This window comes from Scomber japonicus, chromosome 20 (assembly GCF_027409825.1).
Source record: "Scomber japonicus isolate fScoJap1 chromosome 20, fScoJap1.pri, whole genome shotgun sequence".
In the NCBI taxonomy this organism is placed as follows: Eukaryota; Metazoa; Chordata; class Actinopteri; order Scombriformes; family Scombridae; genus Scomber; species Scomber japonicus.
Genome location: NC_070597.1, coordinates 1,935,422 through 1,954,186, shown reverse-complemented (window position 1 = coordinate 1,954,186; position 18,765 = coordinate 1,935,422). Strand labels below are relative to the sequence as shown.

General features: G+C 40.3%; 2 protein-coding genes across 2 annotated transcripts; both read left to right on the top strand.

The window, feature by feature from the left end:
* The first annotated feature begins 1,625 nt into the window (after positions 1–1,625).
* On the top strand, positions 1,626–7,710 carry LOC128381820 (stonustoxin subunit beta-like). Its single transcript, XM_053341852.1, has 5 exons — positions 1,626–1,685; positions 4,181–4,314; positions 4,636–4,736; positions 5,441–6,892; positions 7,172–7,710. Exons 1-5 carry the CDS (start codon positions 1,626–1,628, stop codon positions 7,708–7,710), a joined length of 2,286 nt encoding a protein of 761 aa, XP_053197827.1.
* Positions 7,711–12,285: 4,575 nt separating this feature from the next.
* LOC128381819 (neoverrucotoxin subunit beta-like) lies at positions 12,286–16,690 on the top strand. The gene is made up of 4 exons (XM_053341851.1): positions 12,286–12,358; positions 12,621–12,696; positions 14,417–14,517; positions 15,234–16,690. The coding sequence occupies exons 1-4, from the start codon at positions 12,286–12,288 to the stop codon at positions 16,688–16,690; spliced, it is 1,707 nt and encodes a 568-aa protein (XP_053197826.1).
* Positions 16,691–18,765: the final 2,075 nt, after the last annotated feature.

The window sequence follows — 18,765 nt, the reverse complement described above, 5'->3', positions numbered from 1 at the left end:
CCAAAATGTCCCAAATGAAACATCATACTGCATTGAAGAAGGCTTTAAACTAGCGATTGAGACCATAAACACATTTTGAAAAAGTTTACTGAGGTTAGAAATCAAGTGAGAAGTTGGTGAATTCTCCATTGACTTGTATAGAGACGGTCGCCCCCTGGTGGCCTTTTGATATGGATCTTTATTTTCAGATGTAGTGGGACTCTCAATTTAATTTAGAAGTTTTTGTTTTATTTCATATTGCTACTCAAACTGAACCACCACTCTCTCATTAAAGATATAAGGAGTGAGTGGTGGAAAAATGATAATGTATTTAAATGTTCTATATTTTCTTTCTAAATGTTCAAAATATCAACCAGTCAATCTCACTGTGGTGATCTGATGCTGCAGTCACAACATTGTCTTGCTGAAGCTCTCCTGGATTGTGATATCATCACATTTCTGTAACACCTGTTGAACATCTGTACAACACCAATAAAGTGAAGTCCTGAGTTGACCACTGTGTGCAGCTTGGTTATTTCCTGTTTGTTAGAAAATCCAGTTCAGAGCAGTAAATCCCCTCTTAGTGTTTCCTGTTTCTCTGTGGTGGAAGTATAGTAACAAAAAGACTTTGCTACTAAAAACACTGTCACGTTGAAACATAGAAGATGAAGATTTGACTCATTCAGACGCTGAAGCTTCATTCTAATCTTCATTCTAATCTTCTTCTAATGGTCAAGGTACTTTTCACACAGCAGGTCTAGACTGTGACTCTTTCATTTACCAGCTTGTACAAATTCTAACACTGCAGGATTGTTGAACTAATCAGAATACTCTTGATGAATTGAGCTATATGAGTTACCAGCATACATAAATAATATCACTGAATATCAGATAATATAACTGGGCTATACAAAGTAAACTAGGACGGATCCATTTTAGTGGCTCAGTCATATACTGCAGCTGGTTATATTTTAGAAATGTGATTATTATCTCTTTTGGATCGTGACCCCGATGAAACCATGAACCTGAAGAAGTGGTGGACATCTCTGAAACTGAAATTAATGCTGGACATGATCCAGATCAACTAATTACAGTAAACAACAGATTGTTAAGGGAGCCATACTCCATAAATGTCTCCATGTAGAAGGCTTATCTTCATGTGTCAGGAGTGGCCCATAGCATGGAGGATACAGGTGGCTGCCTAACGTTACGGAGGCACCGCAAGATAAAGTTTCTCTGGTAGTAAGAATGATATATAAAAAATAGTGTTTACTGTTTCAGCTTGGGCACACAGACTGCGAGTGCTCCAACACATGACAATTGCGATTTTCAATGGGCGTCTTTGGCTGGGGCCGCCCAAACCCTAGGATCGCCACTACCGAGCATAGCGTGTAAATTAAAAAAAAAAATTGTGTTAAAGCTGCCGTCTGTAATTTTTTTGTTATATTTGCTAAAATTGTCATTATGATCTGACAGTAGAATAAGATACAGATGAGGTGTGACAGAATTCACTGTCTCTGGGTTTTGCCGGTGGTCGTAAAATGATTTGCAAGAATCCACCGCTCCGTAGTAAAACATCCAATCAGAGCCAAGTAACCAAGTAACCAAGTACAAATACTGTTACTCTCCGCCTCTGGTCATAATGAATGGCCAAGAGACATGCTGACATGGAGAGGACAGGAGCTTACGAGAAGTCCCAGGACTCTGTAAAATGTCTGGGTACGCGCCAGTTCCAAAATTAGTTCCTTGAGGTGTGGGCCTTACAGGAAACTACTTGGCTGACAAACGATCACTGCAATTTCCAATCAAACATAACTAGAACTCTTTATGATGAATGAACATGTCACCCAGTGCAGTGGTGTGGGTCAATGACATATTTTTGTTGCAGCAGAAAGTATGCAGCAACAGGTGCCATGCCCATCAAGCAGGTGTCACAAGATAAAGTCTGTCTGGGTGCCAGAAAATGAAATGTTGTGAAGTGTTTAGTGCCAATCTAGAATCTAGTCCAGGGCTCCAACATGCCATGGCTCCTGTGGCTGCTCGTATCTCCCTTCATATTTCTCTGGTCTATATGTGAGATAACAAATGCAGCAGCATTAAACTAAGATTGCAGCCATATCAGGAGGCGTGTCAGGAGGAGGAATCAGTAGTAGAGACTACAGGATATAAGTAACATCACAGTATCACAGACCATCAGACTACAGATCTACACCACTGCACCAGGTAAGGACAAACAGGGTGAAAAGCTTCACATTCAACTTGTTTAACATATTTACAAAACTAATAAGCTGATTGCTGGCTCTCTTTCTGGTTTTTCCCTCTCTGTCTGTGTCATAGGGGGGAGTTGTCTGTTTGTTTTAGATTTTTTGGGGGCGTTTTCGCCTTCATTGCAAAGTTAGTGGCCAAGAGGACAACAAAAGGGGACAGAAATGGGTTGTGCATGGATCAAAAGTCTCAAACCAGAGTGGAACCAGCGACTTTTAAGGTTTGTTGCATGCATTGTAACCAGTCAGATAGCAGGACACTGCTGTGTGATACAAATGTCAGATTATTTATTTATTTATTGTTATGTATTGTTTTTCCTTTTACACAGCATTTTATAAAGTAACACAACATGAACATGGGGTGTTTTCCGTCACAATATTACAGCAAAGTAATTAACCAATCAACTACATCTTGTTATAGAAAAGATACTTAAACAAAATAAGAGCGTTTCTGTGAAATGTACATTTTCCATTGCTTCCAGATGTCATTGAATTTAGATTGCTGGAGCCTCATTGAAAAAGTGATTCTTTCCATTACACACACATCGTAAAGAATATCATACCATTCATCTATAGATGGGATGTCTGGCTTGAGACATTTCTTTGTAATTGCTTTTCTAGCAGCTAGACTCAATATTCCCAATAAATATTTATTTTTCACACTTACATTAGCTGAGTGTACAAACCCAAAAAGAAGTTCGTCCCAGTTAAATGTAATGTCAGTTCCAAATATAGTTACTAGTTCTGAACAAACCTTGTGCCAGAAAATATTTATTTTTGGACAGGCCCAAAACAAATGGTAGTGATTGGCTTCCTGAGAACGACACAACCTCCAACAGCTAGAAGATCCTGTATGGTGGCCCTGCTGAGCAGGTGTCATGAAATACCTAATGAGACACTTCCAGCCCAAAGATCTCCATAAGTTTGAGCATGATGTCCTCCACTGAAATTCACAGTATTTAATCCAGGTATCTTCTGAAAGGCAGCTGTTGGTTTCCCTGTCCCATTTTTGTTTTATATATGTGGTATTCACTATTTGTATTTCCTGCAGGCCTCTGTAAAGTCTAGAGATGACTTTAAGCATGGAATCTGTCCCATAGGCACTGATAAACCCTTTTAATAAACTGTTTTCAAACGCCTATTGACTTTTAAACATCGTGCTGTTTAGTTGGTGGCGTACCTGAAGAAATCTAAAAAAGTCACTGTTGTTGAGACCATGTAGTCTTTTCAACATCTGAAAGCTCTTCAATGTTGTCTGTTTGAACAAGGTACAATATGAGGAGAGATGCCGGCTAACCCATCCCCTATACAGTAGTTGGCATCCATCTTATTTGGGGCAAAGTCAGGATCATAGCAGCACCATTTCAGAATCTTTACCCCTTCTAACATATCATTTCTAGCGATAATGTTTAACCATGTCTTCAATGATAAATTGATCCATTTATTTCCCGTTTCCATCAAGCATTTAATTAGTCTTTTATCTCCTATTCTTGCCTGAATTGGCATTGTCACCGATATGTTTTCTTCAATTTCCTTCCATCTGGCTTAAATCCTGGATTTAATGTCTTTTCATGCGCGTTCTCTAATTTTCCCAGTTCCGATTGTAACAGTTCAATTTTTGCTTTTCTCTGTTTTTTCAAATTCGAGCAGTAGCCTATGAGTTTTCCCCTTAGAACCACTTTGCATGCATCCCAAGGAGTCTGTGGAGATACTTCTCCGTTGTTGGTCTCGTCAAAATATTGCTTTATGTCTGTTCTTATTTGCCTCTAAGCTGATATTCAGGTCCACAGTGTCCAGTAAAATGTCCCGACTTCACATATTTATTCCATATGCCCTTAAAATTATTTACTTAATAGGTGTAGTATCACACAAATAACCTCACAGAAGATATGTTTGCTAGTATATGATTCTGTCATCTTTATCTCATACTTATCAAGTTTCCTGACGTCGGAATCTTTGAAGCTGTGTTTGGCGCTCAGGTTCATCCGGTTTCCTCGCCTTCCGCTGGGTCGCCAAGACAGCTGGCTGATCTGATCCAAAAGAGAGGTCGGGTTTTTCAGAGTCTGTCTGGGTCAGTCTGTCGCGTGTCAGCTAGCATGGTGTCGCTAGCTTGTGACAGTTGATCTTCTTCCATATCGTCGTTTTCCCTCCTTCCTTTGTGTGACACTTTCCTGGGCATAATCTTCGGCCTGTTTCATTTGCATTTATATTTGCGCGTCACAGAGGAATTTCGAGTCGTGGCCGTGTTTAAAATTTTAACTGTCGGGAGCCTGTTAGTCTATGCTGCCATCACTTCTCCTGCCAGACCGGAAGTCAGACTTCAGATAATTTAATCAAATATTTAAGGTATGTGTGTGTTTGCTTGATTTATGTGGTGTCATGTTCCCAACAGGTATGATGACCTGGCTTCAGATACCATAACAGCAGCGGCGCTGGGTCGACCTTTCACCTTGGGGATGCTTTATGATGCTCGGCAGGATGAACTAATGCCAGGTAAAACTTCATGTATCTTAAGGGACTGAAAAGTAAAATTTATCCATCAGACTAAAGATTTGATTTCAATGGTGCACATGGGAAAGGGAATGGATTCCCATCCCCCCAAACATTCTTTTCACTAACTTGGACATTAAAAATGTCCCAAAAGCTCTGATGAAGCTCAGGACTTGGGCTTGCTAACATTTCAAACTTATATTAGAGCAGACTGACGAACTGACTAATCAATTTGTGCTCTTTTATATTCAATTCAAATTTGTATTTGTATGCATTCTTTGCTTTCATACAAAAACACCACTTCCATTAGAAGTCATTATGATAATTTAACCTTAAAACTGGGCTTCTATAGCAGTGCTTACCCAACACATTGGTAAGCATTTGGAAATGCTGACTCTTGGGTCAGTATTAATGACATGCATCCAGTGAGCAACTCTCATTGAAACTAAGGGATAGATAGATGGATATATTAATGTTGTTTAAATGACATGAGTGTGGCCCTTACTGGATAACATACTTTGAACCAAGAAATCTGGGAAAAAAAGAACATTGTTTGTGAGATTGGAGATCTTCATAACTGAAGTCTGGAGCATACTTCCACACTTTAACTCCTCCTTCTTGAAAGATCCATAATAGTTCTAGGTGTGGCTGAATGATAGCATAAAGTTTTTCTGCGTTAACACATGATTAATGATTCATTTCTGCAGGTTACACATTGTGGGATAACACAACTCTACAAGAGAACATAACTGAAACCTCTCAGCGCAGCAGTGAGTTTCAGATTACAGCATCTGACTCCATTGATTCCAAGTCTTCTCTGCTGGATGTTGAAGCTTCTCTGAAGGCCAGTTTCATGAGTGGACTGATTGAAGTTGGAGGATCTGCCAAATACCTGAATGATCAGAAGAAATCCAATAATCAGAGCAGAGTGACGTTTCAGTACAAAGCTACCACCAACTTCAAGCAGTTGTCCATGAGTCAGGTTAAAAACCTGAAAACACAACAAACAGATGCTATAAAGAACGGTCTTGCAACACATGTTGTCACTGGCATCCTTTATGGAGCAAATGCTTTCTTTGTATTTGACAGTGAGAAGATAGACGCTAGCAGTGTTCAGGAGATCCAGGTCAGCATGGAGGCTGTGATAAAGAAGGTTCCATCATTCCATGCTCACATCAAGCTGACTGATGAAGAAAAAGCCCTGACAAACAAATTCTCCTGCAAATTCTACGGGGATCTTATACTTGAAAGCAACCCAGCAACGTTTGCAGGTGCAGTGAAAACCTATGTGGAGCTTCCAAAGCTACTGGGAGAAACGGGAGAGAACGCTGTTCCACTGAAAGTCTGGCTGACACCGTTGAAGAATTTAGACCCAACGGCTGCTGAGATAAAAAGTGAGATCAGCGTTGGATTAGTGAGTAAAGCTGCAGATACTCTAGAAGACCTTAGACAGATAGAAATGAGATGCAACGATTCTCTGGAAGACAGAGTGTCAGAGAATTTTCCACAGATTCGCAAAACGCTGAGCAGTTTCCAAAAACTGTGCAAATCTTACACTTCTGGGCTCCAAAATATCATGAAGAATAAACTTCCATCCATTCGTGGAGGCAACGAAGATGAGAGCTCATTAGAAAACATCTTTGCAGAGAGAGACAAGTCACCATTCAGTCAGGAACTAAGCAAGTGGATGGATCACAAAGAGAGAGAGATCAACATCATTAGTTCCTGTTTAGACATGATGAGAATAAACCCAAAGATTGTCCCAAATCAGTCAAAGTTGGATAGAGAGGTTCTTGATCCAGGTGTAGAAGATGCTCTGTGCTTTGTCTTCACCTCTCTGGAAAGTAATGACCCCTGCCTTGATGCGATGTCCAACCACTTGGATTCACCTGAATCAGAAAGTGCCAGTGAAGACCACTGGTACTTCTCAGATGAGGTGTTGACCGAAATGAGAAGGAAAATCAAAACTTTCAATGATGTGGCCAAAGCCTTGAAGAACAGTAAGAGATTCCGTTTCCTTGTAGCAGCCTTACCAAATGAGAAATACACAGGAGCAACCATCTACCATTACAAGGACGGCAAACTGGTGTCTGATAATTTCACACAGCCTGACATTCCTGATGTGAGGGCTGTAAAAGACAGAAGAGATTTAATCTGGTGTAAGTCATGTGCATGTGCTTGTTACTCTCCTTAAGAAACCTGATTGGACATCCAACAGTCACAAGCTTCATTTTGAGCATGACTTAGAAACATGACATGAAGACATGCATGAATACTTGTTGGCTTTAATATAATTAAAACATTACTACAGAAGATTTGTACAGAACAATGTCACAGAAAGTTCATAATAACATAATATTATACGTGTGTGGCATTGTAAACTATAGAGTGATGATGAGGATGATTAATAACAGATTGTGTTTTGATCTCTCCATTAGATGCCTGTGATCTCACTCTGGACCCAGACACAGCAAACAACTACCTCAATCTGTCTGAGAAAAACAAAAAGGTAACCCGTGGAGGACGGCAGGCGTATCCTGATAACCCCGACAGGTTTGACACACAACCCCAGGTATTGTGCAAAGAGGATCTACACAGGCGCCATTACTGGGAGGTAGAGTTCAGTAATGGTCACTTTGACGATGTTGGAGTGGCTGTTACATACAAGAGAATAGGCAGGAAAAGAGGTAGTACAGTGAGCAGGCTTGGACATAACGCCTTGTCCTGGTACTTTGGCTTCCATCAAGGGTTCCAGGCATGGCATGATGGTAAACAGCGCTTCGGCCCTCTTCCTGCAGTTGACCACAACCGAATTGGAGTTTATCTGGACTGGCCTGCTGGCACTTTGTCCTTCTACAGCGTCTCCTTTAACACACTGAAACACCTGCACACCTTCAACACCACATTCACTGAGCATGTTTATCCAGCAGCAGCAGTTTGGGTGAACTCAAACTATGTGAGCCTGTGTCGGTTTTAAACAGGAGCAGTAAGAGCCACATTTTGCACACAGCTTGTGGTTGCAGTACATTGATTTTTTTGTACTTTGTAAGGCTTTTGCAGATGCACAGGCCCGTCGCAACATGACAGGCAAACCAAGCAATTGCCTTGGGCCCCGAGCTGGCCGGGGGCCCCCAGACAACGACTGGTTATGAATTGAATGCAACGACAAACTGTGTGTGCATCCCTTTAAATGCTGTGATGGTCAATGCAGGAAAGTGCAGCGACACTGTTATCGGAATCCCCCTCAAAGGGGCCCCCCACAGTAGGGGCTGCTAGCTCGGCGGCTAACTCAGTTGCTACCTCGATGGCTAACTCGGCGGCTAACTCAGCTAACTGGCTAACTGTAGACGGGATCATCCCTATGTTCCCCGGTCATAGGACCCGGGGGAACATAGGGATGATCCCTGTTTATGTTAGCCACCTGCCCATTTGACATGCTGAACTACATATACAGTGAAAAGTTACTGGATCTTTACAGTAATTTAAGCATTGCCTTGCGGCTACTCCTGACTCTCCCTTCAGCTTTGAAGCTGATAAAGACATACATGAGGTCCACCATGAGCCAAGAGAGGCTCACAGGACTGGCCGTTACGTCAATTGAGCGTGATGTTCGCCGGTCTTTGGACATGGAGGACATTGTGGTTGCCTTTGCTGAAGCCAAGGCTCGCAAACAGCAGATGTAGATAATTTGCATATTTTTTAAAGGTTAATCTTATATGTGTGTGTGTGTGTACTTTTATCCATGTTGGATTTTATATTTAATAACGAATTTTCACTTTGTTTATATGTTGATAGCAAATGTTCAAATAAAATAAGTAAACATACTATGTGTGCAGTAACCTATATGCAACATTTGTAAGCAGTATTTGTTAAGAAATATTTTATTGAAATAATGTGTTGTTGAACTTCAACAGTGTGTCTATGCTGTGGTTCCTGTAGGCTTTGGGCGGGCGGGGTGGGATGGTGAGGCGTAGGTTTTTTTGCTGTGGTCCAGGGGTGTCGGCGTCGGCGGACGTTGGTGGTGGGGGGGCCTCCAAGTCCATCTTGCTTGGGGCCCCCAAATTTCTTGAAACGGCCCTGCACATGCATGATGTTGTCCAACATGCAGTGCAATAAAGTATTAGTTTTGTTTTACTTATCTGTGTGTTTTACACCATTATAAATATTATATTCACATTTTATTATTTCCTCAAACATTAATTCTGATGTAAAACCTGCTTCTCAGTTGAGTCTGTGGTCAAATATACAAACAGCTACTCAAACTCATATTTGAAGGGCCACATTCACCTGTTAGAATTTTGCATTTAGCATCTTAAAATCTCTGTGGTATGAATCTTGACGTGAACACTTGGAATGGAAAACTGAATATTCTTGTATTGTGGCTTCATGGTTTATGGGACATTATGTCTCCATGGTGCCATCCAAAATGTCCCAAATGAACATCATACTGCATTGAAGAAGGCTTTAAACTAGCGATTGAGACCATAAACACATTTTGAAAACGTTTACTGAGGTTAGAAATCAAGTGAGAAGTTGGTGAATTCTCCATTGACTTGTATAGAGACGGTCGCCCCCTGGTGGCCTTTTGATAGAGTGCAGCTCTAAGTTACTTCCTGGTTGACCTCATTTCAGAGGACCAGAACTCTCTGCCTGGGTTTATGGGACATTATATCTCCATGGTGCCATCCACAGAAAATATTGCGATTTTGTGTTTTTATTACTTTCTATTTGTTGTTTTTATTACTGTAATTTGTAAGACAAGTATGAAGATATTGAGTATTTGCAACATTACACATTAATTAAGCTCATGCAAAGCCATTATTTGGGTATCTGGTAAACACAATATGTCAGTGATTACATGCCTGTAGATCAAATCTTTTTAGATGTACAGGAGGTTCCATTTATTCTTGTAAAGTTGGAGACAAAAACCAAAAAGGAGCAGGAAGAAGGTGTTAATGGATCTTTATTTTCAGATGTAGTGGGACTCTCAATTTAATTTAGAAGTTGTTTTTGTTTTATTTCATATTGTTAATGAAACTGAACCATCACTCTGTCATTAAAGACATTAGCAGTGAGTGGTGGAAAAATGATAATGTGTTTAAATGTTCTATATTGTCAAAATATCAACCAGTCAATCTCACTGTGGTGATCTGAGGCTGCAGTCACAACATTGTCTTGCTGAAGCTCTCCTGGATTGTGATATCATCACATTTCTGTAACACCTGTTGAACATCTGTACAACACCAATAAAGTGAAGTCCTGAGTTGACCACTGTGTGCAGCTTGGTTATTTCCTGTTTGTTAGAAAATCCAGTTCAGAGCAGTAAATCCCCTCTTAGTGTTTCCTGTTTCTCTGTGGTGGAAGTATAGTAACAAAAAGACTTTGATACTAAAAACACTAACGTTGAAACATAGAAGATGAAGATTTGATTCATTCAGACGCTGAAGCTTCATTCTAATCTTCATTCTAATCTTCTTCTAATGGTCAAGGTACTTTTCACACAGCAGCTCTAGACTGTGACTCTTTTACCAGCTTGTACAAATTCTAACACTGCAGGATTGTTGAACTAATCAGAATACTCTTGATGAATTGAGCTATATGAGTTACCAGCATACATAAATAATATCACTGAATATCAGATAATATAACTGGGCTATAAAAAGTAAACTAGGACGGATCAATTTTAGTGGCTCAGTCATATACTGCAGCTGTTTATATTTTAGAAATGTGATTAATATTATTTCTTTTGGATTGTGACCCTGATGAAACCATGAACCTGAAGAAGTGGTGGACATCTCTGAAACTGAAATTAATGCTGGACATGATCCAGATCAACTAATTACAGTAAACAACAGATTGTTAAGGGAGCCATACCCCATAAATGTCTCCATGTAGAAGGCTTATCTTCATGTGTCAGGAGTGGCCCATAGCATGGAGGATACAGCTGGCTGCCTAATGTTATGGAGGCACCACAAGATAAAGTTTCTCTGGTAGTAAGGATGATATAAAAAAAATAGTGTTTACTGTTTCAGCTTGGGCACACAGACTGCGGGTGCTAATCTAAAATCTTGCATCAGGGGTTGTAGGAGGATGCGGGTGCTAATCTAAATCTCATCTAGGACTCCAACACATGACTCCATGTAGAAGGCATATTTTCATTTATGAGAAAAGGCATCAAATATTCCACTGAGCTTTCGACACTTTTCAGGTCATTAGAAGCAGCGCAACTGCTTTGAGTCCAACAGCTTTGCTTTCCTAATACTCATACTGAAATCCAACCAGAATGTAAGACTATAAATACTAAGTGTAGATCTGAAAGCCTGTAATCAGAGATCACTGTAACTGTACCCTAAAAGTTTGGGAACACCTTCCACTTCTCTAATAACATTCTGTGAAATTAACACATTTAACCAGGTTTGCGCTTAAATGACAAAATAATTGGCCTTGTGGCCCTATATGGTCAGACAGCTGCATACACAACAAAACTTTAATTTAACTTTGAAAGTTTAAATTGTTTTCTTTATTATATACAGTATATTGGTTGTGAGCAGTGCTTTAAGCAGAAAAAATAAGTGCTGGTACTATTATATTCCCATATTCACCTGTTGGCATATGAGTCGGGCATCATCAAGTAATAAACTACATTCTGAATTTCTACAGTAAATAAAAGATAGTCAGACAATTGCGATTTTCAATGGGTGTCTTTGGCTGGGGCCTCCCAAACCCTAGGAGCGCCACTACCGAGCATAGCGCGTGAATAAAAAAAATCTGACAGTAGAATAAGATACAGATGAGGTGTGACAGAATTCACTGTCTCTGGGTTCTGCCGGTGGTCGTAAAATGATTTGCAAGAATCCACCGCTCTGGAGTAAAACATCCATCCATCCATCTCACCAGTCAAACAGGTTTCCTCTCTTACTGTGGAGACGAGCCTTCATATGTGTGCAGCGTGCACGGCAGGTTCATCTGTGGGGAGGGGCTTAGAAGGACTGCAGCGCAGCAGAAAGGAAGAGGGAGGGACCTGGAAGCTGTACTCCTTCAAAAGTCTCTTTTCTCAAAACTACAGACTGCAGCTTTGATCGCTACTCACAGACTCACTCACTGTCACAGATTGCTGTTATAATGGACCTCTGTAAACTGTCCAAAGTGCACAGCATGTCTTCATATGTCAGCAGTCTTACTGCTGCTGTCATATTCCTGCACTGTCTGCACATATTGTTGGGACTTTCCTTCCAGAAGCAGATTTTGATATGAGCAGCCTTCAGGACCAGATGCAGCATGGAGCGCACAAACCAAAAGAAAAAAAAGGATGTGGTTTCTATTCTCACGTCATGTCTTCTTTTTTATAATGTCCCAGACGTTCAAATAAGTAACAAGCCTGTTTTGACAATGTAAGGAGTATAAAGTCCAGATATTTGAGTTCAAATGTAGGGAGTAAAAGTAAAAACTCATCAGAAAATAATAATCAAGTAAAGTACAGATACCTGGAACATCTACTTATGTACAGTAACCAAGTACAAATACTGTCTGTCAGTAATGTCTGTCATAATGAATGGCCAAGAGACATTCTGATATGGAGAGGACAGGAGCTTACGAGAAGTCCCAGGACTCTGTAAAATGTCTGGGTACGCGCCAGTTCCAAAATTAGTTCCTTGAGGTGTTGGCCTTACGAGAAACTACTTGGCTGACACACGATCACTGCAATTTCCAATCAAATGTGACTAGAACTCTTTATGATGAAGGAACATGTTACCCAGTGCCAGTGGCGGATTTTGCTATAGGCAATGTGGGCAACCGCCCAGGGCACAATCTACTTTGGGGTGCACGGGGGGGATATACTTGCGATTGCAGAGGCTGTGTGCAGGTTGTTGTGATTCTGACTCTCAGAGGAAAAGCAAGGGCTCCAACATGCCATGGCTCCTGTGGCTGCTCGTATCTTCCTTCATATTTCTCTGGTCTATATGTAAGATAACAAATGCAGCAGAATTAAACTAAGATTGCGGCTATATCAGGAGGCGTGTCAGGAGGAGGAATCAGTAGTAGAGACTACAGGATATAAGTAACATCACAGTATCACAGACCATCAGACTACAGATCTACACCACTGCACCAGGTAAGGACAAACAGAGTGAAAAGCTTCACATTTGTTAGAAAAATATTGCTGGTATTATGTTTGATATGTCTGTTACACTTAAGAAAACATGGCCTGCATAGTGACTGTGGACTAGGGATGGCCGTATCGATCCTGTGGTATCGATATAACGATACTCACACGCTACTCATTTGGCATAGATTTCCTTAAACAAATATCGATATTAACTAACAAATAAGAATTGGGGGTGCATGCATCACTTTCAACTGTTTTAGATAGCTTACTTCAATTACTATGTGTCGAGACACCCCCGTAACTGGCAGCATATTGCGCTGGCCCCAGTGGCCCGTGTCACGTGACAAGGAAATTTGAGACATGAGCCACTCAGCCGACAGTGCACATTGCACAGCCAACACGAATGCAGGTTATTTATTCATTACAGTATAGTCGAGTTGTTGATTACTTAAAACAGACATTGGTTTTAGTAATGTTTACTGATATTTTGCCGAAGTAATTATGCAAAACGTATATGTGTGAATATACATTTATTTTCAGAAGTCTGAACACTTGATTAAGCCAGGTATGAGAGAGGAATTAAGTCATCTTGATTTCCACACCAAGATAAGAAAATATGAGATACAATTTTTAGGGACTTTTCATCTTTGCATTGATTATTTTTCCATTGGAAAAAAACATTAAAATTGTGATGTTGTGATATTGGTTTTAATCTGTAACATGATTTTCATATTTGATTAATTATAATATTGTTTATCACAAACTTAAAAAAAAAAATAACTGCAGCTTCTTGTGATTCAGATTCAGCCATATTGCAATTTGGATTATTTGACAGTTATTTGACAATATTTTGACTTTTTTGACTGGAAAAAATCGGTATCAATATCGATGAAACTTCAAGAAAAAGTATCGGTATCGTATCGAATCCTAAAAGTGTGGTATTGCCCATCCCTACTGTGGACCTCAATATGAACTTCTGCTTAACAGTCTGTATTCTGTAGCAACTGTCTGACCTCTCCCGCTTATCAGGGTTGGAAAAGTACCAAAATGTACAGCTGGTGTTTCCTGTTATTGAACCTTGATACTATGCCCTGCGGTATAGTATAGTAACAGGGTTATTTACAAAACTAATAAGCTGATTGCTGGCTCTCTTTCTGGTTTTTCCCTCTCTGTCTGTGTCATAGGGGGGAGTTGTCTGTTTGTTTTAGATTTTTTGGGGGCGTTTTCGCCTTCATTGGAAAGTTAGTGGCCAAGAGGACAACAAAAGGGGAGAGAAATGGGTTGTGCATGGATCAAAAGTCCTGAACCAAAGATGATCCAGCGACTTTTAAGGTTTGTTGCATGCATTGTAACCAGTCAGATAGCAGGACACTGCTGTGTGATACAAATGTCAGATTATTTATTCATTTATTTATTGTTATGTATTGTTTTTCCTTTTACACAGCATTTTATAAAGTAACACAACATGAACATGGGTTGTTTTCTGTCACAATATTACAGCAAAGTAATTAACCAATCAAGTACGGTAAGGTATGTGTGTGTTTGCTTGATTTGTGTGGTGTCATGTTCCCAACAGGTATGAGGACCTGTCTTCAGATACCATAACAGTAGCGGCGCTGGGTCGACCTTTCACCTTGGGGATGCTTTATGATGCTCGGCAGGATGAACTAATGCCAGGTAAAACTTCATGTATCTTAAGGGACTGAAAAGTAAAATTTATCCATCAGACTAAAGATTTGATTTCAATGGTGCACATGGGAAAGGGAATGGATTCCCATCCCCCCAAACATTCTTTTCACTAACTTGGACATTAAAAATGTCCCAAAAGCTCTGATGAAGCTCAGGACTCGGGCTTGCTAACATTTCAAACTTATATTAGAGCAGACTGACGAACTGACTAATCAATTTGTGCTCTTTTATATTCAATTCAAATTTGTATTTGTATGCATTCTTTGCTTTCATACAAAAACACCACTTCCATTAGAAGTCATTATGATAATTTAACCTTAAAACTGGGCTTCTATAGCAGTGCTTACCCAACACATTGGTAAGCATTTGGAAATGCTGACTCCTGGGTCAGTATTAATGACATGCATCCAGTGAGCAACTCTCATTGAAACTAAGGGACGTTTTCTTGGATAGATAGATGGATATATTAATGTTGTTTAAATGACATGAGTGTGGCCCTGACTGGATAACATACTTTGAACCAAGAAATCTGGGAAAAAAAGAACATTGTTTGTGAGATTGGAGATCTTCATAACTGAAGTCTGGAGCATACTCCCACACTTTAACTCCTCCTTCTTGAAAGATCCATAATAGTTCTAGGTGTGGCTGAATGATAGCATAAAGTTTTTCTGCTGTAACACATGATTAATGATTCATTTCTGCAGGTTACACATTGTGGGATAACACGACTCTACAAGAGAACATAACTGAAACCTCTCAGCGCAGCAGTGAGTTTCAGATTACGGCATCAGACTCCATTGATTCCAAGTCTTCTCTGCTGGATGTTGAAGCTTCTCTGAAGGCCAGTTTCATGAGTGGACTGATTGAAGTTGCAGGATCTTCCAAATACCTGAATGATCAGAAAAAATCCAATAATCAGAGCAGAGTGACGTTTCAGTACAAAGCTACCACCAACTTCAAGCAGTTGTCCATGAGTCAGGTTAAAAACCTGAAAACAGAACAAACAGAGGCTGTTGAGAACGGTCTAGCAACACATGTTGTCATTGGCATCCTTTATGGAGCAAATGCTTTCTTTGTATTTGACAGTGAGAAGTTAGATGCTAGATGCACTAAGAGAATAGAGAGCAGCATGAAGGCTTTGCTAAGGAAGGTTCCATCATTCAATGTTCGGGGAAAAGTTGACATCAAAGAGCTGACTGATGAAGAAAAATACTTGGCGGACAAATTCTCCTGCAAATTCTACGGGGATCTCATACTTGAAAGCAACCCAGCAACGTTTGTAGAGGCAGTGAAAACCTATGTGGAGCTTCCAAAGATACTGGGAGAAACGGGAGAGAACGCTGTTCCACTGAAAGTCTGGCTGACACCGTTGAAGAATTTAGACCCAACGGCTGCTGAGGTGATAAGTGAGATCAGCGTTGGATTAGTGAGTAAAGCTGCAGATACTCTAGAAGATCTTAGGCAGATAGAAATGAGATGCAACGATTCCCTGGAAGACAGTGTGTCAGAGAATTTTCCACAGATTCGCAAAACGCTGAGCAGTTTCCAAAAACTGTGCAAATCTTACACTTCTGGGCTCCAAAATATCATGAAGAATAAACTTCCCTCCATCCGTGGAGGCAACGAAGATGAGAGCTCATTAGAAAACATCTTTGCAGAGAGAGACAAGTCACCATTCAGTCATGAAAAACTAAGCAAGTGGATGGATCACAAAGAGAGAGAGATCAATATCATTAGGTCCTGTTTAGACATGATGGGAACAAACCCAAAGATTGTCCCAAATCACTCCGCGTTGGATAGAGAGGTTCTTGCTGCAGGTGTAGAAGATGCTCTGTGCTTTGTCTTCACCTCTCTGGAACGTGCTGACCCCTGCCTTGCTGCAATGACCAACTACTTGGAATTGCTTAAATCAGAAAATGCCAGTGAAGACCACTGGTACTTCTCAGATGAGGTGTTGACCGAAATGAGAAGGAAAATCAAAACTTTCAATGATGTGGCCAAAAACGTGAAAAACAACAAGAGATTCTCTTTCCTTGTAGCAGCCTTACCAAATAAGAAATACACAGGAGCAACCATCTACCATTACAAGGAAGGCATTCTGGTGGCTGATAATTACATAAAGCCTGAGAAGTCTCAAAGAGGCAGCAGAGACTTACTGTAGTGTAAGTCATATCCATGTGCTTTTACTTTTCTTAAAGTCCGTGTAAAGTAAGAATAAATATGTGTTCTGAGTTTGACAAACCACAGAAAAGTGTGTTGTTAACCACCCTGCCAAATTTGAATGATTAAAAAAATCGCCAAATACATGAAATTAGGCTTCAAAGTTGTGTAAAAATCAGCCTCTTTCTCTGCTCCCAAACGCTGTGGGCGTGGCCGCTGAAGCCCCGCCCCCTACCAAGTGTCACCTGTCAAAGACGAAGACATGCATTAACATTTATTGGCCTATAAACTATAGCCAAACAGTCATATTACTACTATTACTACTATTACAATTATTATTAATAAAACATTACTTCTTCAGATTTGTAAATAAAAATGTCACAGAAAGTTCATAATAATGTTGTATAAAAGAGGTGCGATCCCACTGGAGGAACTTCAGGATGGTAAAATTTAGGAGGCGGGACCTTTACAGGAAGTCCTCTCACTCTGTCCTCTCACTGGACTCTGACCATGATGTCACAGAGGCGACTCAACGCAAACAAAACAAAGAACACGACAACAAGGAGCTGAACATGGGAGGGGTTGCACGTGGGAGGAGTTGAGCTGGTTGCTGCGTTTCTGGTTTGTGTATTCGTGGTCATGACGGTGGACGTTATAAACTTTTTTCCAGCGGTGTAGACGCTTTCTACTACTGTTCTTCTTCTGCTGGGTTTTTATTTTTTGCACTTTCTGTTGATGCTACATCCCGCTTTGAGTTTACCCAATCAGCACAGAGTAAACCTCAAGCCCCACCCAGGAACTTTTCGGGGGCGAACGGAGTACTGCACTCTATGTTTCATTTGCACTCTATGTCCTTTTAATGATTTTAAAGCTAATTATTATTTTATGCTGCAATCTTATATTTTATGCTCTATTCTAGCATTTTATTTATGTCTTTCTATTTTTCTGTACTTTGTTTTTATTATTAGGGGGGTAGGGGGTCGGGGGGTAGGGGGTTAATTGTATATTTTAATATTTCTCAAATTACATGTTTTTCTGTTTTATATAAAGCACATTGAGTTGCCATTGTGTATGAAATGCGTTATATAAATAAAACTGCCTTGCCTTGCCTTACTGACTCCAAGGCAGGGACTCGGTTAGCCCCAGTAAAATTACCCAGGAGAGCCGGCATCATTCTGCCTGAGAGCCAAACTCTTCTGCACACGGCTAAAGCTAAAGCAAAGGACTGTTTAGTTAAATCAGTTTCAATGTATGTATGTATGTAAGTATAGATTTGATTTAACATTGTTCTTTGAGTGCTATTATTACGATGTCTGTTCATAGCTATTGTATAACCACACGGCTAAATTTGTCAGCCATGTTACTATTGTTTTACACACACACACACACACACACACACACACACACCTGTACATAGGCATGCCTAGTTAGATCCCTTATGTGTCAGGGTTAGGGTTAATTCATTCTAGCTAACATTTTAGATTGTGTGTTTTGCTTTGTTGTTGTAAATAAATGCTTTTGGATATACATGATGTCTCTTTAATGTTGCACAAGAATGAACAGAGTCTCCTTTAACACACCTCCACACCTTCAACAACACATTCACTGAGCATGTTTATGCAGCAACAGGTAACCTGGGGGACGTAATGTTGGGCGAGTGTTGTTTAGTGTCTAGTGCCAATCTAGAATCTAGTCCAGGGCTCCAACACGCCATGGCTCCTGTGGCTGCTCGTATCTTCCTTCATATTTCTCTGGTCTATATGTGAGATAACAAATGCAGCAGAATTAAACTAAGATTGCAGCCATATCAGGAGGCGTGTCAGGAGGAGGAATCAGTGGTAGAGACTACAGGATATAAGTAACATCACAGTATCACAGACCATCAGACTACAGATCTACACCACTGCACCAGGTAAGGACAAACAGGGTGAAAAGCTTCACATTTGTTAGAAAAATATTGCTGTTATCATGTTTGATATGTCTGTTACACTCCACGTGACTGTGGACCTCTATATGAACTTCTGTATTTTGTAGCAACTCTCTGACCTCTCCCACTTATCACGATTGGAAAAGTAC